Here is a 22,603-nt window from a genome sequence, read left to right on the forward strand (position 1 = left end):
TACAGCACTTTTCAGTTTCTCAAAATTTTAGGTCTCTTTTCTACACAAGACCTCCTAAGCTCAACTCAGGCTTAAAAAAAAAAAAAAAAACTGTATTCCTGTTTTAATGCTACATACATAAACCACTGGTTGGATAATTATGTTTTCCCCTTCTCAGCTGATCTTATTGTTGCTTTGCGTAGACAGCTTTAAATTATGTTCACACTATTCAGCCATTTTAAACAACCTCTTCCTTTTTTCCCCCTTTTTAATAAAACACGCATACCAAACTAGAACCTTTCCTTTCAAGGATCTGTGTGGCATAAGCAGAATGAATCAACCCAAGTAAACACAAACATCACGTGAACCTTCTTAGAGAAAACATCTCCAGGAGCTACACCAGTGTCTGACCAACAATAACAAAAACAATTAACAAAAAACTTCTTTCTCCACTGTAGTTTAATGCCGTTTGTGGTGATGGGTCACAGATGATCACCAACCTTGAAACTTAATTTAGCTTTCTTTCACTCCTCTTCAATCATAAGGCTCTTTTGAGTCCTTCACCCAGGAGTTAGTTTTTCCTTTGTTTTTTGGCCTCTAACAGAAAAACAAAGTTCCTAGCAGAGCTACTTACATGATATTAAAACCAATTATTTATGCTATCTAGGCCAACACATATCAAACATTAGTGTGCCTACAAATCATCTGGGAAACTTGTTAAAGGCAGAATCTGATCAGTGGTCCCGGATGGAGTCTAAGCTTCCTAGTGAGGCCATGTTGGAAAATACACTGGGACGAAACTTCCAGTAATGAGGAGATACCCATGTGATAGAAACTAGACCTGAAAAAGGATGTGAGATTTCTGAAACTAACAAAAGTATGTTCAATTAGTATGAAAAACTGTACCTTGCCGCTAGTTTTTTGTCTTCATTCTATAATAGAACCAAATAATGCAATACAATATGCTATAAGACTCATTGCATTTTGGGCCTTTTTAACTTGCTCACCTGACCTTTTCAGTGTCCTTTGGCACAAGGGCATGTCATTTGAACTCCCATCCCCTCCCCCCACACACACATATTGGCTATCTCAAATATCCAGAGTTTTCTCCAAATGATCACATCTGTATAGTCTTTCTTACAAGCAAGCTGATATTACCTGTGCATGAAGCACACAAGCTCTTCCACGATACAGAGCTACCCCGTAATCCTTCAGCACAGATTCTCTTCATGGTAACAGTCTGACCTAGAGGATCCAGGGACTTTCCCAAGGAGCTCAGAATCCCATAGAATCCAATCCACAATCCTCCTTAAAATGAAATGAAAAGACTCTCTGGAATTACTTTATTCATTTGCCAGGAAGAGAAAATATTCAGTCAAACTCAAATCATTATTACATTGACAAGGTTTCTAAGAAAGTTTTCAAAAAAAAAAAAAAAGATAAGCACACCATCCACCTTTGCTAATTAAGGCAGAGCTTTTTCATAGATTTTTTTTTTCTTCTGTTTGATATGGATTGTTTTACAAATAGATTTTAAATACATTTTTGGCCAGTAAATCAAATCATGCATTTGAGAAGAATGGACGTATAACTGACTGCAACATAAGAGAAATTAGAGAGAATTTCTCAATGCCTAGTGTTCTACAAACTATGAGATTTGACACAGAATCTGTTTCATGAATATGTTTCATGAAATGGGACCTTCTTACCTCCAAATGTGTATTTCCCAGATATTTCTTGACCATGACATAAATTCCACTCCATAGTTTCTTCAGCTACGTCCAATAATAATAGGACAAAAAGAGAATGCACTCTGCTGGCTCCTGCCTGTCCAATGAAAACCGATGTACTCTTGGGCAAAGACAGCCACCAAGGAGCTACAGTGGTGCTATAATAATAGCTGCGAGCTTCCTTCTCTATATTGTAGCCTCTCGTAACCAATCAGGATCCAAGAAGAAAATGACAGGACGAAAGATTAGGAAGAGATTATCTCATCCAATTCCATCTTTTGATATAAATAGGACCAGCATTCCAGAGAAATTAGGTGACTTGTTCAAGTAACACAGTTCATTGACAGCACTGAAACCCAAACCCATTTCCTGACATACAAAGTTCTCAGGGAGGATGGCAAATGCAGCTCTCCCCTCTTCAGCTTGGAGAAAGATTGAAGTCTTTACTAACTAAGGCAGCATAGTCATGAATAGTCCATCTATAGTAATTTAATCAAATAACACCCAAAAAAAGACAATCAGGCAAAGAACTATCAAAGACTCATCAGCAGAGAGAGCTAGAGAGTAAGCACTCTGATTTATGAAACATGCACGTTAGGAGTAAGTCTTGAGAGGGTATGTGAATAACTGGAAAGAAGTGAGCGATCAGGTAAAGGGAGAGCATTGTAGACAGCTCTGCAGCTCTAAGTTCTTCTACCTGCCCTTCTTCTGCAGGCTTCTTTAGAACACCAGTGCTTTGTAACTTTATCTTGAAAAGAACAACAATGAATTACTTCTGTTTTCACATACGTCTTTAAAGACTAGGTGAGATGATATAGGTGATATAATTTGAACTCTTTTACCGGACACCCCCCAAAAAAACCTACTTAAATTCAGTTTTCTTTGAAATAATCTGTTTACTGTTAAAAAAAAAAAAAAAAAAAAAAAAAGCCTTGGGACCAACAGTTAGCATAATGACTATGTCGCTGGACTCCCATGTACCGCGGTTTGGTTTGCGTCCCGGACCCGGTGGCTTAAAACTCACGCCAGGTGTGTGTGCATGCGTGCCCAAGATCCTGAGAGGAGAAGGGATTGCAGCGTGACCATCCTCCCTGGGGGGTGATTTCTCGCTTTCTGTTTCTCTGTCTCTGTCTGTCTGGCGAGCTCACACGCCCTATAGCAAAAACCTCTCTAAAAAAAGAAAAAAAAAAAAAAAAGTTCCCCTATGACCGTCCGGCGAGCTCACACCCCCTATAGAGCAAAAACTCTAAAAAAAAAAAAAAAAAAAGCCTTGTAATACAAAACCCACAAAATATTGATGCAAACACCTGCCTTCCATGTACCATTCTCTTCTGTCTCACACAGCAATCACAAAACGATAACAAAAGTCCTTCCGGAGGACTACATTTTTACCAGCAATGGATGTAAAGGTAAACCCTGGTATTTTCCTATTTCGTTCAAACCTTAGTAGTTCAGATGACCACAGGTCTCTGAGTGTTCCTCACTACAGATGTGCTTATCATGCGTTTCATCCCCAGGACCTAGTTACTCATTTGACTAAAAATACAAGGGTGATCGCCAAAATGAACTTGGCAGATCTGACTAACTTGGTAGGTTTTCTCTTCCTTCCTTCTTGTTTGTGTCCTTCTCTGAGGTTCACTTTCCATCCCAGAAGAAACCTGCCCAAACAGCCTGTCCACAAGGCCACACTCCTAATTGCTCTTTCCAGTGGGAAATGCAAAAGCTCCCAGAACTTCCAACCAGTAACACCCCAGTGCTCTCCAAAATAAAAACCCCAGTGAAACCAAGGATGATCTTGACTTCCTAAAATTATGGGCAAAGTGTTTACCGAGAGGCTAAAGATCCGTAGCTCACTCTCTAAGAATTTCCTCCGACCCCAGCTCTACCACATTGTTCTCAAGAGTGGTAGAGTGGTTTTACTTCTGAGTTGTTTGGCTTCCTAACAATTTAGGGGCTTATTGGATGATACCAACCAAAACCTAATAAGACTTTTATTGTTATATTTCTTCCTGATATGTACTATTGGTTAGATCAAGGATGAGAAGATTAAAAAGGATAAAGAACCCAAAGAAGAAGTTAAGAGCTTCTTGGATCGAAAGAAGGGATTTACAGAAGTGAAGTCACAGAACGGAGAATTCATGACCCACAAACTTAAACATGCTGAGAACACTTCCAGGTAAGAAGTAGTGACTAGTTAACAGTGACTGCATTCACACATGAAAAAAAATAATTAAAAGTCGGTCTCCTCTCCTCTCCTGTGCCTCCAGACAGAAACATGCTTACTAGGCAACATACTCGTGTTGTGAGGTCATTAGCCATTGTCTTAGAGATACTGGATCAGCAGGTCCACCTCTCCTATCACTGACAGAAGACCAGCAGTCATTGCTCAGAAAAGGCTTAGTCTGCTTTTTCCATTATTTTGCAAGGCAGATCATGCTTGGCATCCATGTTTTTGTTCACTGAACTAATACGCTTGTGTGAGATCAGTTTATTAGAAAACATTATGGCTGGGATTAATATCATTGATTCATTCTCTCTATGGTTTAGCTAACTTCATAAACGATCCTTCTCAGTACCGTTTTCCAAGAATGAGTTTTGTAAAGGTTGTCAATAAATGTTACATAAAGCTAAGATTGTCCCCTGGCCAAATAAATACATGGGTTAATAAATACTTAGGTTAAGCTAAGTGGATCAGATGTTTTGACCACAGGACTTTGAGAACCCTTAACGTTAAGCTGTGGTGAGAATCACTATGGAGGAGGGGAGGGCATGGAGCTACTTCGTACATTTTGGAAAACCCTCTGGTATAACTTCAGTTCCTCTTTCTCACACCCCCTTCCCCATTACATTGAAAATCTGGGCAATTGATTATAGGACAAACTAGATCCATACATGCAGGTAAATCCTCACTTCTAGACACTTCTAGGTTGAGGTCTCCACCAATTTTGTAAAAAAAATTGTGTAATGGACCTAGCTACATGATTCTCTGTGCCCCATCATCACCCATACTCCCTCCAACCACTGGTGTCAAATCCCACTTCTTTCTATCACTGGCTGCTGTGACTGATGTGCTGGAAAAGTCTTGAGTCCTTGCCATGTGCATTTCCATGGGGTTTTATTTTTTGGCAGCAGCCTTATCTGTAGACCCTATTTTCAGAACTCTTCAAAGAATGTCACCAAGAAGGTATTGTTAGAGGTTAGACATGCTCCTGACAACAAAGCTGTTGGAACTTCCAGAAGCAAGTAGAGCTGGTCGGAATGAAGGTTTCAGGCTTCTGAGAGGCCAAGATGAATACATACAGTTGTCCCCAAAACAATTTTTCCATGTAAAACTTTGAGCAGAAATCTAATCACAATTATCCAAAGGAGAGTCTAAAATACATAAAAGAAAAGGTTAACACAGAAGGCCTAACTACAGCTAGAAAGATGTAAGAAAATTAGAACCTACAGATATTACTTGGCAGGAGAATCAATGTATAATTATGAGTTTATTGCAAGTTTATAGAAAATATATAAGGCAATGTGATTCAGGCTGATAAGCTGAGTCCAGAGTTTACAGAAGTATCTGTATCTTAATGTTTCAAAATCCAAGAATAGTGTCAGATTCATGAAAGATGTTCAATAAATATTATCTACTATTACTATTGATAGGTTAAAATATGTTATGTTGGGTATAAAGTTCTTTTTAAATTTTATTTGCTTCTTCCAAGTAAAAGAGATACAGAGAGAGGGACAGACAGACACTCCCAACATGGTTCTCACACCACGATCCATTCCCAGCCTCAGTCAGCCAAGATCACAGGCACTTGTGCACCTGGCATGTACAGGGAGTGGCCAGAAAGCAAACCTGGGGCCTCCCCATCTGTGTCTAGGTGTATTACTGCTGCCCTACCATCTGGCTCCTAAGTTTTATTTTTGTTAAAAGAAATAATGTTTAAAAAAATTGTTAGTACATAAAAACATTTTGGTTAACCATTAGCAAACCTGCCAGTGAGGTTCAGTCAACTCTCAAATTAATAATTAGCACGCCTACATGTAGAAATCTGAAGCACCATGTAATCCAAAGAGTCACAGATGACAACAGATTTCACCCTGAAAACACTTACGTGTGACTCTGGCCTTCATTTTTACATCTTTGGAAAGAAAAAGTGACAAAAATAAGCTACCACTTTATCAGTAGTTTTTATTTAGCCATCAACATGTCACTTTTTGCTTCCATTAGAAGTCAATGCTTGGGCCAATAGGCGGCATAGTGTTTGAGGCGCTGGACTCCCACATGACTGACTGCAGTTGGAGTCCAGACCTGGCAGCTTGAAACTCATGCTGGGTATGTGTGTGAATGCATGCCCAAAGTCCCAAGAGGAGAATGGAGAAGGAATTGTAGCTTGGCCATCCCCCCTGGGGAGTGATGTCTCGTTTTCTGTCTCTCTGTCTCTCTAGCAAACACGTGTGCCCTACTGCAAAAATCTCTCTAAAGAAAGAAAGAGAAAATGAAAAAGAAAGAAATTGATGCTTCTAGAAGCAGAGAAGCATGGTTTCCTCCATATACTTAAAAAATGAGGAGTTGGGGAGTAAGAGCCTTTGCTTAGATAATCTTAGTACCTACCAGCTGAACTGAATATAAGCTGTGTTCTTTATGGTCTCAGGATTGATGTTCTTCTTGACTTACACCTATATAAGCCAAGTTTAGGGGAGAGAACTTTATGAAGGAAATTTCTTTACAAGTGGCACCCTAATGCCAAGGGCATACCAGCACAGAGGGAGTGTGAACAAAACTCTTGCTTCTGTTTTGAATGTAACGTCTTAGGTTTTACTTAATCATATCCCCTTTTATTTCTGTTTTTATGTAACTAGATTGTGTTCTCTAAACATGACATAAAAACCCTAATTTGACAAACAAATTAAAGAGATAGCAGATTATGCCAAGAATTCTATAGAAAGTACAAAACAGGAGTTCGCTTTACTTTATGTTTATTTTTTTAAGGTGAGCACTAAAGGATTTTCTTCTGTTATGGGGGGGGGGGAATTGCTAATTTTAAAACATTTAGAAAAAAGAAATAAAAATAAGTACTCACCACGCAAAGATAACCACCAGAAACTTTTTTTCAGATATTTTCTATATATGTGGGTACTCAAAAAGTTTACAGAAAAATTAAATTAAAGTACAAATTTATTTTGGTGCAAATATGTGTTGAAATTCATACATAGTTTTTTTTATAAGGCACATTTTTGTGAACTATCTTAGAAGATCCCTTGCATTTAGTACATCTCTCTATATATATATATATATATATATACACACACACACACAAAGTAGGCATATATATCATCTATACAAGTGTGAATGTAATTATAAATATATTTTTAATTATTTCTTGCATTATGCCAAACAATGTATCATAGCTAATTTCCATCCTAATAAATATAAACCTACAATTAATGATGGAGTACTCCACTAAGTAGGTGTATTATGACTTATTTAACCAGTCTCTAATGATGGATATTTTTATTGTCAAAACAAAGGCTGAGCGACACCTAGTGGAATCTAGAGAAGTTTCTAATGCCTGTGTTTTCCTGTACAGAAGAGAGAGCTAACTCTTCTGAAGATGAAAAGACCTTAAGTTAAGGTCTTAGAGAAGAGTCACAGACCTTTGCTCCTGTAAGATCCCAGAAGAGCAACATAAAAAATTTTAAGAGACTTTCTAACCTTGCGTGAGTCCAAAATAAGAGTTCATCTTTAGTTGTCAAGAGCCTAGAACAATATTTTTAAATTTTAAACCTCAATGCTTAGTAAGAGATAAAGTTTACATCATGACCCAGTACATAGGTATACATATAGTTATAACCAAAGCATGCATGTTGACCATTGATACTTTCTATTGCTCAATGCAATGCTCTCTGATATTTTCTATGTTTATTTTAAATAATTTTTTGTCAGAGGGCACACACCCTCACCAGAGAGAGAAAAAGAGAGGGAGAACAAAAGAGAAAGCACCTCCCAGTGGAACATAGTCATTTTGCAATCCCTTCTTCATTTCTCCATCCTGTCAGGATTTTGGACACAGGTGTACACGCACATGCCTAGCATGTTTTTCAGTCTGTTGAGGCTGAGTTTCAAACCATGTTAGCAGCTCCCAATGCATAGCTCTTAACCACTGGGCTACAGGACTAACCTTCCATTTCATTTTTAAAAATGCTAATTATGATCTACTAAATTGGTTTTCTGACTTGCAGCTTAGCATTGTATAGAGGACACGTAGCTGATCTCTGGCAGATGAAATTACTCACTGGCCCTTGAATGGGCTAAACACAGTACTGTCTAAGTAGGTCTGTCTTTACAAACTGCTCCAAGGAAGTTCCTAACAACTCTTCTTTAACCTATGGCTTCAGTTTGTGTATTTTCTACCTCTTTGACCCAAACGCAACTGGATACTCCTTATCAAGACTTCCTGATATATCCGGTATATTCATAAATATTCCTACCAGTCTAATCAGAAATACCTCAATGTTTAAATAGCATGAGATTCATACTGTAAGACCAACATCATATGATGTATGTCTTTAACACTTCCATTGTTTAACGCTCTTTTGCTTCATAATGAGAAACACTGTGCCATTCGCCTCAGTATTAATTCATCTGTTCTAAGGCAAATACGTCAGGAAGGGATACCTGTGTTAACATCTAATTTTGAATGACCCAGTTGCTTGTTAATAAGTATTTAAATGCCAATGAACTATGTCCTTGTCTCTCAGTTTAAGTCTACTTATAACAAGGCCCTTCAAGCACACTCCTAAATTCTCCTTAGTAAAGTTCCAGGAGGATCCAAGTTACATGAAATCCCCCGTTAGTAAAAACAGTATTCTGCTAAAGTTCTACGCTGAGTATCAGCATGTTCTAACTCATCTCAACAGCAAATTCATCAATAGAGCTTAGGGTCAGCAGGTGCTAATATCTCTCCATCTTTTTACATGATTTATGAAAAACATAGAGAATACCAGTTCTGAAGGGCATCCCTGTGGCCTGGTAGTTAAGGGAACTAGATCTCACATGGCCAAACACATAGATCAAGTTCCAGACCTGGCAGCTTGAAATACACACGGGCGTGTATGTGTGCCCAAAATCCCCCACAGGATAGAGAAATGAAAGAGAAGGGATTGGGGACCAGCAGTCAGCGTAATAGCTATGTCGCTGGACTCCCACGTAGTCGACGGTGGTTCACATCCCAGATCCAGTGGCTTAAACCTCACGCCAGGTGCGTGTGCGTGTGTGCCCAAGATCCCAAGAGGAGAATGGAGGAGAAGGGATTGCGGCGTGGCCATCCCCCCTGGGGGGTGATTTCTCGCTTTCTGTCTCTCTGTCTCTCTCTGTCTGTCTGGCGAGTGCACGTGCCCTATAGCAAAAACCTAAAAGAAAAGAAAAAGAAAGAAAGAAAAAAAGAAAGAGAAGGGATTATGATGTGACCATGCCCCATTTGGGGAGCAGGGTGCTTTTTCCCCTCTCCCTCACTTTCTGTCCCAATCTGGGAAGTTCATACACCATCTAACAAATTTAAAAAAAAAAAAAAAAAAAAGACACCAGTTCTGGAATAAAATGTTAACATAAGGAATCTCCAGATAGAATTCTGCCTTTGTTCAACATATTCCCAATGTGGCAATGAAATCCCTAATTTCCTCTTTAATCACAATTTCAGTTCCAATATAAAAAAAATTTTTTTAAGTGCCCAATTTCTTCTTGTTTGATAAACCATGTTATCAGATGAAGCACTGTTCCCACTCAATTTTGATTGATTCATTATGTTATAATAAATCACATTTAACTTGAGGTATTACTACACTGTAGTGAAAATAATACAATTAGTAGAGAAGTATTAGAATTTAGTCATGGCACAACCACTTTCTGGCTACCAAAAGTTTGGATAGATTATTTTTTCTTTCTTGCCTCTGGTTTCCTTATTCATAAAATGGGAATGATGAACCTAACCTGCCAACTTCCCAGTACCATGAGCATTAAATGAGATAATAAATATGGAAAGTGTTTACAAAACAAAAACTAATAACCTTAAATAACAGCTTTAATCATGTAGTATCAGAGCTAATTGAATCATTTTAAGTCCTGATAAGGAATACTCCCATTGTGTTTGGGTCAAAGAGGTAGAAAATACACAAATTGAAGCCATAGGTTAAAGCAGAGTTGTTAGGAACTTTCTTGAAGCATTCTGTAAGAATAGACATACTTGTATATTACTGGGTTTAGCCCAGTCAAGGGGCAATGGGTAATTTCATCTGCCAGAGATCAGCTATAAGAGTCAAGTCTAAAGTTGTGGACAGATAGATTTCTTTCAGTGCCTACCTCCACTTCAGTTGTCTTTTCTTGTCCGCAGTGTCTGAGTCTTTGTTTTCCCTCCTGATCCATGATTCCAGCAGACCCAAGTGAACCAGTAACTTACAGCAGATTAGCAGTAGGGCCGCTCCTAAACTTTAGAACTCATTCCACATGCCTTCCTTTCTGAGAACAACTATTAAATGTTGTCAGGAAAATCATGACATAGTTTTCTATGCAAAAATGCATCATGACTCTCCCAACAGTCCAATAATGCTAGTAAACAATCTGTAAATTAATATGTATGTAACATATAATTCCAAGGGACCCACAGAGGTAAATAGAATAAATACAGTTTGCCCCATTTTTCCCCATGTTGCGGCATGTGTCATGGATTTGCGTGTGTATATGTGTGTGGTAAAAAACACAAAGCATGTTAACTATATTCACATTGTCGTGCAGCTGATTTCATCTTGCAAAACTGAAACTCTATACCCATAAGTAACATCACCCCATTCCCCACGCCCCTTAGCCCCTGGCAACTACCATTCTACTTTCTGTTTCTATGAATTTGACTATATCATGTAAATGGAATCATATAATTCTTGTCTTTTCATGACTGGCTTATTTTACTTAGCACAGTGTCCTCAAGGTCCATCCAGGTTGTAATATGTGTCAGAATTTTCTTCTTTTTGAGAGCTGTGTACTATTCCACTGAATAGATATACCACATTTTGTTTATCCATTCTTTCCACAGTGGACACTTGGGTTGCTTCCCCCTTCCAGCTGTTGTAAATGGTGCTGCTATGAGTGTGGAAGTGCAAATATGTTCTTTAGGCCTTGCTTTCAGTTCTTTTAGAGACATACCCCACGTGAGATCACTGGATCACATATACACAGTAGTTCTATTTTTTAATTTTGGGGAGAACCTCCATACTGTTTCCATAGCAGGTGTACCGTTTTACAATTCCACCAACAGTGCATATTTGGCCAGTTTTATGGCTGAGGAAACCAAGGATAACTGTGAGAGCAGGGGCTCCCAGTAGGACTTTGTAATTTACTTGACATACACTGACTGTCCGCACTCTATGGTAGAGACTGAGAGACTGGAGGACTTAAAAGCATTGAAAATAGTTACAGGACACTGGAGACAAAGTGGAAGAAGTGTGGGGGAGGGGAAGAGAGTAGGGAAGGAAACTTGAGAGAAAAATACAGGTAAGACATTTGTGGGATACGGAATGGTTTATTATACTATAAACCATGTGTATAGCATTCTCAGCCGGACTGGTCTGAGATGTAAGTCATGCTGGGTAAATTCTCTTTACAATCGAAATGATGTATAGCGATGGAATGTATAAATAATAACAAAATTTTTAGAAGACTGTGATTCCAGACAGAGCCAGCCTGTGCCTTGAGCTAGTGGAGGGGTGGGGAGCAGTGTTTAAGGAGGGCAGTGAAGGTTGGTCTGGGATGCAGAGCCTGCAGACGCACCCCACCCGCACACAGGGAGGGCTTCAAGGAGGAAGCCTGTGAATTTCCTTTCCATTCTCCCCAGCCCCAGTCGCCCTGGAGGGAGGACCAGCGGGGACGCCAAGGAAGCTGAAGGTGCTTCCCAGGTGGAAGCCGGCAAACGACTGGAGGAGCTTCGGCGCCGCCGCGGGGAGACTGAGAGCGAAGAGTTTGAAAAACTCAAACAGAAGCAGCAGGAGGCGGCCTTAGAGTTGGAGGAGCTGAAGAAAAAGAGGGAGGAGCGGAGGAAAGTCCTGGAGGAGGAAGAGCAGAGGAGGAAGCAGGAGGAGGCTGATCGCAAAATCAGAGAGGAGGTAGGGCTGGCACTTGAACGCACCACACCCAAACCTAGATGGTCTCCCTGGTGACCCTTCCAGCCCAGGCATTCGTTGTCCCTACTGCCTGAGCATGGACTCTTAAGAATATATTGGGGCCGGTAGGCGGCGTAGTGGTTAGTCACTGGACCCCCACATGGCAGATCGCGTTTTGAATCTGGATCAGCCGCTTGCGGGGTGGGGTGGGGCAGGGGTGGGAAAATCACATCGGGAACATGTGCGCATGCCCAAAATCCCAGGAGGCGAATAAAGAAGAAGGGGTTGCAACTTACGACTCCTGTTACTCTCTCTCTTTCCAGCCAGCCCTATGGCAAAAACCTTAAAATGTCAATTAATGAATTAAAGAATATATTTTAAGAATAATAAAATGACTGCGTCAGGCATGGTTCTAAAATCTTTAGACATATTTATTGATTTTTTTTTCCAGTTCTCCTAAGAACTCTCTGATGTTGGTATTTATCATCCCCATTTTACAGATAAAGAAAACTGAGGCATGGAGAGGTTTGGTTTTGGTTTTGGTTTTGGTCATTTTCCCAAAGCCCCACTTGTCTTAACTCATTACCTTGTACTGCCTCTCAATAAAGAAAAGTTAGAAAGCCGAGAAGGATGAAAGGTCTGAGAACTGTGATAGAGGAGCTTTTTTATGGGAGAGTAAATAGGTTAGATGTCATCAGGCAGGGGCAGTTCTGCTCACTGGTGCATACCCAGGATCCAGTACAGTGCCTGACATGCAGCAGGTACCCTGCCATTATCAGCAGATTAATCTGTTCCATCTTTTTAAGACAGAACTAAAAACAACAGAAGAAGTTACAAGGAGGAAAGTTTAGGCTCAGTATGTAAAAATGCTTAACCAATTACAACTTACATTGCTACACTTTACAAAGTGCATTCTTTCATCCTGGGGTACATTATTATTCTCATTTTATAGGCAATGAACCCAGGAATCAAATAGTTTGAGTGGGAAGATCCTTGACTAGCAAGTGATAGAAACAGTTATTGGGACCTAGCTTTTCCAACTCTGAGCCTAAGCTTTGGAAATCATAAAGTCTCATTATTCCAACTACATAAAAAACCTTTTGATGACTCCCTGACATAAATTTACTACAGCTTTCCCTGAACTGTGTGGCAAGTTTGGATGAATTATTCCAAGGTCTCTTCCTTTTCTTTTTCAGAGATTTTTGCTATAGGGCATGTGCACTCACCAGAGAAATAGAAAGCAAGAAATCACCCCTCCCCCTCAGAGGAGATGACTGCACCACAGTCCCTTCTCCTCCATTCTCTTCTTGGGATTTTTGGTACACACACATATGGCCTGCATGAGTTTCAAGTCACCGGGTCTGAAATTTGAACCACGATCGACAACATGGAAGTCCAATGCTTTAACCACTATGCCACCTGCTGACCTCCCCCTTTAAAAAATTTTTGCCAAAGTGTACATGTGCAGGGCAGAGAAAGAGAGAGAGAGAGAGCAAGAGAGGGAACATGAGAAAACACCCTCCATGAGTAATGGTCATGCCGCAATCCCTTCTCCATTTCTCTCTTCTCTTGGAATCATGGCACCATGCCTATGTGCCTGGCATGTTTCTCAAGCCACTGATCTGGGGCTTAACCCACATAGTTGGCCATGTGAGATCTAGCCCCCTAACTACCACACCACTGGCTGGCTCCTAAGGTCTCTTCCAACTCTAGCTGTCAATGGGCCAATGATCTGATTGAAAAGTATTCAATAATTGGAATGATAAAAGTTTCGGAATCAAACCTACCCGTGCTTGTACCCTAATTCTGCCACTTACAAACTGGGACCATAGGAGAGTAACTGGGCTACTACTTCTTTTTCTAATTTTGAAATAATAGCTACTTTGCAAAATCATTCTGCTGATTAAATATTGGGTTGTCAGAAAAGTCATTATGTGTTTTTCTATGCAGAAACACATCACAACTTTTTTGACAACCCATTAGATCATTGTATTCTCAGTGTCAGGCACATAACACTCAAAAAGTGGCAGCCATCATTACTGTTATCATTGTTATTATTTAGAGGAGGAGAGGATCTGGAAAGGCAAAAAAAGAATCATGAACTCTTAGAATTGAACTGAATGTAAGAGATTATTTAACCTACAAATACAATGATCTATTTAATTATCATAGATCTACATAACATCTCACTAAGCTATCTCGTTTATCTTCACAACTCTCCTAGAAAATGAGTAGGAGGGATATTCATTTTACTTATACAGAAATAGAAGGTCAACGTTAACTGACTTATAGGATGATGAGGATGAGGTGCCACCATGATCATACTGATCATCAATCTAAGCTTTTTATCTGTGCATTTTGGTTTAGTCCCCAGGAAAGCTCTGGTAAGAAGGTACTATTGGGCCAGCAGGTGCCATGGTAGTTAAGGTGCTGGGTTCTCCCATGGCCAGCTGAGGTTTGAGCCCTGGACTTGACAGCTTGAAAATCACACCGAGTATGTGTGTATACATTCCCAAAATCCCAGAGAAGAATGGAGAAGGGATTGCAGTGTGGCCATCCCCTGGGGAAGGGGGCTGATTTCTCACTTTCTCTCTGTCTCTCTCTGGCTAGTGCACATACCCTATGGCAAAACTAAATAAATAAATAAAAGTACTGTTATTATCTGTGTTTTACAGATGAAGAAATTTAGGCACAGAGCATTATAAATAACAGCAAAGATCACAGAGTTGGGGCATGGCAGCACCAGAACAGGATTGCAGGCAGGTGTATGCCCACTCAGGCTTAACCTCTATGGCCCACCCTCGAGAAAGGGGCAGTGTGTAATCTAGGATGAAAGTCTGTTCCCTCTCCTTCGAGTGCTCTTTCTCCTTCAGCACGCTTTCCTTTTGCCAGGAAGCTGATCTTGATATCCTTGTATTTGCTCTTTTTCTTTTAGGAAGAGAAGAGGAGGCTAAAGGAAGAGATTGAAAGGCGAAGGGCAGAGGCTGCTGAAAAGCGCCAGAAGATGCCAGAAGATGGCTTCTCAGACGACAAGAAGCCATTCAAGTGTTTTACCCCTAAAGGTTCATCTCTTAAGGTATTCGTTCCAGAAAATCTTGTAGAACTTCTATCATAATATAAAGGGCCTTCAAAATGTTCGTGGAAAATGCAGATTGTGAGAAAACTATATACACATTTCAGAAATGTTCTGTTTTTCTGTGAACTTTTTGAGCTCTCGTCATTTAACAGAAATTTTATTTTAGCTCCTTATTTATTGATTGATTATTCAAGACTTTTGCCTTATCTTTTTGCTATCCTGTAATAGTCTGTTTGCTGCTATCACAAAATATCACAGACTCGATAATTTATAAACAACAGAAACTTACTACTCAGAGTTCAGAGGCTGCAAAGTCCAAGATCATGGTGATAGCAGCGTCAGTGTCTGGTAATGGCCTGTTCCTCATAGATGCACCTTCTCACGGTTTCCTCACATCATAAAAGGAAAAAGGAGGCAGATGAGCACCCTCCAGCATCTTTAAAAGGGCAGTAATCCCATTCACTTTCATGACCACTTTCACTTCCTAGAGGCACCTCTTAACACCAGCGCACCAGGGATTAGATTTCAACATATGAATTTTGGAAGGGCACAAGCGTTCAGACCATAGCACCTTCTTTCAGTCACTTCACAGCTTCTCTTCAGTCACAGCACACAGAAGGAGAGGAACGAAGTGGTGGGGTGTGTGTCTGCTGTTTGCTAGACATTTTGATATACATTAACATGACATTTGGTGATTGATTATCTTGAAATTTCACTGATCCATCCTGTCCATGTCTGATTGCTTGGAGCAACTGAGAATGGGAACATTTAAAGTTTATAAAACAGGCAAGTATAGGGCTTAAGCTGATTTTCTTGTTAGCTGTTCAGTTTTTCTTTATCATCATTAACAGCAAACAGCTGGAAATGATGCAGGTGTAAATTTTAAAGCTACGGACATAGGAAGAGATGAAAGGTGATTTGGAGAAGGTCCTTTGTCAGGATAAGGTTGGTCCTGCTGCTGCCTTCATGGGACACGCGTAGTTTCTGATTGATGTAAAACAGAAATGCTATGAAGAGAAAAGAGAATGTGCTGATGGAAAGTACCATCCATTATTCATAATCCATCTGCCACTATTTCCAAATATATCCTTTGCTTGAAGGGTTAGCATTCTTGAGCAGCCAACACAGTGCCTTACGTGTCAAAGATAATTGAATTTCAGAGGCACAGATTTCAATCCATACAACTGTCTTGTTCATCATTGAGCATTCACTTCACATAGGAGATACTCAACATATAATTTATTGGTTGGTTGTTTGGCTATAGGCTTCTTGAATTAAAAATAGGGTGGATGAATGAACCGATAGATTGACAATACTAAAAGTGTCAGTGCAGTACATGATTTTAAACTATTTCACCTTATTCACTTGGAAACTTCCTCTACAGAAATGTACTTCTAACTTTATCATTAAAACCAGAAAAATAAGATCCACTTTATAGATCTTTTATATCTCATAAACTCAGAGCTTCCTATAGCATTTTTCTGCATAAAGATTTATTTTTAGTAAGAGCTTGCTTTTATCTTTGTAAGAAATCACTGAAAAGAATAGAGTATCCTTCCTAGTATCGATAAGAATGTTACTCAACTGCTACTGGGAGTGAAGCATGTTTTCCAAAATAATTTGTGATATTTAATATTAAATGTTCAGGGCCGGCGGGTGACATGATGGTTAAGGTGCTGGACTCTCACAAGGGTGACCACAGCTCAAGTCCTGGACCTGGCAGCTTGCTTTCTAATTTTCTCTCTCTGTCTGGTCAACTAAAAAAAAAAAGAAAAAGAAAAGAAAATGAATAAGATTAAATAATTCTTTTAAAAAATGTATAAAGTGTTCACGAATCTTGGGTTAGTCCAAGTCACAAAGAGCTCCTAACATGTTGGGAGGTTGTAGGGGTGTTATGGATGGAATATTTGTCCCCTCACAATTCATGTGTGACATTCTAACAATGTGACGGTGTTAGGAAGTGGGTCCTTAGGGAAGTAATAGGTCATGAGGCTGGAACCCTCATGAGTGGGGTCAGTGCCCTTAGAAGAGGAGACACAGGAGTTTGCTTGCTTCCTCTCTGCTCTCTATCAGTGAAACACAGCAAGACATGGCCCTCTACAAACCAAGAGGGCCAGAACCCAGTCATGCTGCCAACCTGATCTCAGATTCCCAGAACATGATCAATAGGAGTTAATGTTTGCTAAGTCTACTAAGTCCCTCAGGGATGGTAATTTCTTATATCAGCTTGCACTGAGAGAAGGGGATACTCAACCACACTAGCCTAGGGTAATTGTAATCCTGTTGATTCTTGGCTGCCCTGAACATGGAAGAAAATGGAACTTTTCAACATGTGTGTGCTTTGGCACATGTAGCCATATGCAAAGGAGGGTTTGTCATTTGCTGCCTCTGTACTGACAGGTGATGGGTCACAGAAAGAAGTTCCTAGCTTTAAAAAAGAATTTATAGAAGACTATTGAAGTGCCCATTTAGTCCATTCAGTGTACGTTCATTGCAGTTGCTCTGGCCTTATTTCCTATTTCCCACTCGCGCTAAAAGAGGGTCCATGGGCAGCTTCAGTAGTATCCCATTCTCATGGCACTCCTTCCCCCATCTTTTCCATGCCAGGGCAAATTAACTTCAAGGACAGGCTTGACAGCTCTCAATTTAGAAAAGTATGCAGAGCAAGAAAGGAAAAGTTCACATTTCCTCTTCATCTTTCTTATTCAGTCCTGTTACATGCCAAATATGTAGTTGAAACATTGTGGCAGAATTTTGTTAATCAAATAGCATAAGACATATAAATATGTCTGAAAAGGTAACAGTGTATATTTTTGAAAAAATTATTGTGACAGTCTTAAAATTGTATTCTTTTGCCACTGATTTATATTATTTCAGAGGTATTCCTTTCCATTTCTGTCCAGTCTTTAATTTGCCTCTAAAACTCTGCCCACTTTCTCTGCTTTCTGCCACTATCTGATACCTTAAACATGCCACAAGTCTGTCAAATACCTTATACATGGCTTTTCTCTCTACTTGAACTGCAGTACACAGCACCCAAATAACCTCATACACTCCTTGGTGTTTTTATTCGCCAGGTTCAGAGATGATAATGGTATGGGCTGAGAACCATTGTTTTTAAGCTGAAATATTAACTGGGTGTGTTTTTGTTTTTGTTTTTGTTTTTGTTTTTGTTTTTGTTTTTTTGACTCCTAGATAGAAGAGCGAGCAGAATTTTTGAATAAGTCTGTGCAGAAAAGGTAAGTATAGTTGATTGTTCAATTGAGAATATCACTATTATTTGTATGAACTATCTCTCTCATGTTTTTAATGTATACGTATGTATGTGCTTCTTTATTTAACAGTGGGGTGAAGTCAACTCATCAAGCAGCAGTAGTCTCTAAGATTGACAGCAGACTAGAGCAGTACACCAGCGCAATTGAGGTGAGAATTGACCTTGGAGTTGTCATCCCATCAAACTCAAATAGGCTCTGATCAGGGGCTGGAGGGTGACAGGGTAATGCAACGCTCTGTGAGGCTGATCTACATGGGAAGGTTCTGAGTTCACTTCTGGAGATCTCCCTGGGTATGCTGGGTACTTTCCCATGATTCAGAGCTGGCTGAAGCTGGGGGTAGATTGTGGTATCAAGACCCAGTTGGGGATGCTAGCATGTGCTCTCTTTCTCTCTCACTCTTTCATGGAAGAAAGAAATGAATAAACTTTTTAAGAATTTCTTTTATTTTTGCCAGTGGGTACGTGAACTCACCAGAGAGAGATAGACAGAGAAGAAGAGGAAGAGAGCATCCCCAGTGTGGCATTGTCATGCTATGATCCCTTCTCAATTTCTCCACCTTGTCAAGATTTGGGGCACACACACACACACACACACACACACACACACACATGTGCCCCATGTATTTTTCAAGCTCCCAGTGCCAAGATTCAGACCACGTGACTGACCCTATAGGATTCAGCTCCCTTAACTGCTAGTCGATGGGGCCAGCCCAGAAATAAGCTTTTAAAGAAGAAATAGGGTCTGATTATATAGAAAATTATAAAAATGCTTAAGCCCAACAGCCATAGTAATACAAGCATATTAATGATGTTTCATTACACCTTGAATTAGTTATAGAGAAGTACAGTCATAAAGATAAATTATAGAAGAGCTTTAAATAGATTATTGCTTACTATTTTCAGTTTCAGCATTCTTTAATGAAGGAGTTATTTGAATGAATGAGTTTATTGGCATAACTATATTTTTATATGTTCACAGTATTAAGTATCTTGAATTCCTTATAAAAAAAAGGTTCCCGAGACTGGCAGGTGGCGTGGTGATAAAGGTGCTGGACTCCCACATGGCTGACTGTGGTTCAAGTACTGGACCTGGTGGCTTCCTCTCTCACTTTCCCTCTCTCTCTTTCTCTGTCTCGCTCTGATCAAACTGGAAAATAATACTAATAAATAAAGTTAAATAAAATAATAGTTTTTTTTTTAAAAAAAGGTTCCCATATATGGTTTAAATAGGTTCCTTACAATCTTGTTTAATCCTCTTCTATTTAAAAAAACTTCTATTATCAAATAAAAGTAGTACTATAATGTAAAGACAGTAGCCAACCTGAGCTTAATTGTCATCAACTTCAAATTGATTATTTCATATTTGGAGGGCCATAGCTTTATATTTCTGCCTAGTTCAACTTTTTTTTATATCCAACTGACCTGAAGGTTTCACGCTATTTGGAAATAATGACTATTTCCACGTAATAAAGCACTATGAAGGAAGACGTCAGTGAGCAGAATGCGATCCTGGTTTTTGTTCTGGCTTGTTGACTCGTGCCCATGATCTTAGCCTTGTACATCAGGGCACCTGCTGTAAAGTAATTGGATCAGTTTGATTTCATTTTCTCTTCTCTGTTATACTCTAGAGTAGAGATGCTTTTAAAATAGCCCACAAATGATAAAAGCAAATAAGAAAGTTATCTGATAATTTATCAGATGATCACATCCTGGGACCAGCAGTTAGCATAATGGCTATGTTGCTGGACTCCCACGTAGTCGACCGCAGTTCGCGTCCCGGACCCGGTGGCTTAAAACTCACGCCGGGCGCGTGTGCATGCATGCCCAAGATCCTGAGAGGAGAACAGAGGAGTAGGGATTGCGGCGTGGCCATCCCCCCTGGGGGGTGATTTCTCGCTTTTTTGTCTCTCTGTCTGTCTCTGTCTGTTTGGCGAATGCACACACCCTATAGCAAAAACCTCTAAAAAAAAAAAAAAAATGATCACATCCTAACACCACAGATATGACTTCTATTCCCAAGAGTAAATGTCCACTAAAATACTAGGTTGCTGGGGAACGCATGACATATTTTTCTGTTTTTCTATGCAAAACTGCATCATGACCTTTCTGATGACCCAATGTAAAACAAATTGTAAATATTTCCTATGCTTGAACTTGTCAAGGCACTAAGAAGTTGAATGCCAGACTGTGGTTTCAGTCCTTTACAGTGCAGTAAGATGAGTTTTTATGTCACGGCCGGTGATGATGCCACTCAGCCTGGTAACCATCTTGACCACGGGCTACAGGCCACAAAGCAGAAGTGGGAGAGAAACATATGCCATCCTGGGTATGCCATTCATTACTGCTGAGAAAGGGTCTCGAATGCACACCTTTCCACCTTCCTTATGACCATCCTTTCCCCTTTCCAGTATGTTGTCCATGCAGTGGTATCTCAGCCCCTCAGTCTTCTAGCACTCCCCTGCCCCGGGACCTTTGCACATGCTGTTACCTCTGCATCGAACCAAGTCCACCCCGTTCACTTCACCACTTACGAGTTTTCCATCAGCTCAGGACTTAAATAAGTAGCCTTCTTTGTGCCCTAAACTAAGAATTAGCCCCCTGTTCTCTGCTCTGTTGCCATACTTTGTAGCACTTCGTTATAGCCCTTACCATAATGTGAAATACTTGGGTAATTTATCACCATCTTTCTCTTCTACTAAATGTAAACCCACTGCAGCTTACAGAGTGGACTGCCTTGTTTTGACCACAGCCTGGCAGAGCGTCCTGCACACAGTAGGCATCTAAGAAGAACCTGTTGAAGATACAAAGTAGAATATCACCTTTACCATCTGGTGCCCCAACAAAAAGCATATTTTATTTTGCAAGATCCCCTGTTCTAGTTCTATGGTTTATTTTGCAAGATATATGCCATTAGAATGCAGGGACTTTTTGGTTTTTAGACTTTTGCCATAGGGTGTGTGTACTCACCAGAAAGAGACAGATAGAGAGAGGGGAAGAGAGAAATCGCCCCCTCCCCCAGAAAGATGGCCACCCTGCAATCCCTTCTCCAGTCTCCTCTCAGAATTTTGGACATGCACATACACATGCTTAGCATGTTTTTCAAGCCACCCGGTTCGGAACTCGAACCGCGTGCTCAGCCACGTAGGATCTACTGTCTTAACCACCACACCATCTGCCATAAGATGCAGTTTTACAATAGAAATTATGACACATTTTTGGTGAAGGCATTTATATAGTGCATTTTTAAAATGCACTCTAATTTTACCAGAACAAACTTCTCAGCACCAATCCTAAAAATAATTCACACATTTCAGGGAACAAAAACTGCCAAGCCTACGAAGCCAGCAGCCTCAGATCTTCCTGTCCCTGCTGAAGGCGTACGCAATATCAAGAGCATGTGGGAGAAAGGGAACGTGTTTTCATCCCCCACCGCATCAGGCACACCAAATAAGGTGAGTGTGCGATTTCACCTTCTAAGTTTAGAGGGATGCATTTTTGTTTTTCCATTCTGTTTTAGGAATCACACTAGTTCATAATAAAAATTTTGAAGAAGGTGCAGTTCTAACACTGTTTCACTGTGACCCTGGGTGAGTGTGTTCACAGAGCTGTGCTGTGTGCTAAGTGCTCACCATGGTACTCAAAAATGCCAGAGATTGTCAACTCTTGAGGTTGGCATGGGGTGCAATGCAGGTGGAAGATCTAGACAATATATAGATATATACTTATATATTATTTATATATATTTAAAGTTTTAAGGTTTGGGGTTATATGAAATAATACTTGAGGCCAGATGGCAGCACAGAGGTAATGCAACTGGACCCACATGGGAAAGACCCTGGCTTTGCTTCCCAGAGCATTTCTGAGTACATGGTGCGTATGCTTGTGTTTATGATCTGGGCTGGTTGAGACTGGGGTGGATCATGGTGTGAAGACTCCGTTGGCGAGATCTCTCTCTCTCTCCCATGGAAAAAAATTGATAAATACACTTCACAAAAAGTAATAAGACTTACTGGTATTTCAGGATTTCTTTGAAGATTCCTTCCCAGGTAATGTTTACTTTTTTGTTTCATATTTTGGATGACTGACGCTGTAGGAGACTGCTGGCCTGAAGGTGGGGGTGTCCAGCCGCATCAATGAATGGCTAACCAAAACCCCAGATGGAAACAAGTCACCTGCTCCCAAACCTTCTGTAAGTAACTCCAGGTTTGTCTTTCTGTCTTTGATCTCTTGGCTTCCAACAGCAAAAGAAAACAAGCAGTTGGCTGACCTGCCTAGGAGATATAGCTCTCCTATCCTTCAGTGTCACTGCTCTGTAACAGACAACGAGGGGTTCAGGTTTAGAACAGCCCTGAGTGACTGCACCATCATTACCCAGAGGGTAAACCGGAACCAAGAAAGCACCTC

The 22,603-nt window shown here is 40.2% G+C and overlaps 1 protein-coding gene across 6 annotated transcripts in view; it reads left to right on the top strand.

Moving 5' to 3' along the window:
* The window catches only part of CALD1 (caldesmon 1), a 256,751-nt gene that overhangs the window by 227,068 nt on the left and 7,080 nt on the right, over positions 1-22,603 (top strand). For all 6 annotated transcript variants that reach the window (XM_006144999.3, XM_006144998.3, XM_006145001.3 and 3 more), the window contains 7 exons: positions 3,740-3,885; positions 11,585-11,852; positions 14,785-14,925; positions 18,121-18,164; positions 18,270-18,348; positions 21,514-21,651; positions 22,293-22,388. In XM_006144999.3, coding sequence (XP_006145061.1) covers positions 3,740-3,885; positions 11,585-11,852; positions 14,785-14,925; positions 18,121-18,164; positions 18,270-18,348; positions 21,514-21,651; positions 22,293-22,388 — 912 coding nt within the window. The remainder of the gene's footprint in view (positions 1-3,739; positions 3,886-11,584; positions 11,853-14,784; positions 14,926-18,120; positions 18,165-18,269; positions 18,349-21,513; positions 21,652-22,292; positions 22,389-22,603) is intronic.

The sequence above is a fragment of the Tupaia chinensis genome, unplaced genomic scaffold (genome assembly GCF_000334495.1).
Source record: "Tupaia chinensis unplaced genomic scaffold, TupChi_1.0 Scaffold000140_1, whole genome shotgun sequence".
NCBI lineage: Eukaryota > Metazoa > Chordata > Mammalia > Scandentia > Tupaiidae > Tupaia > Tupaia belangeri.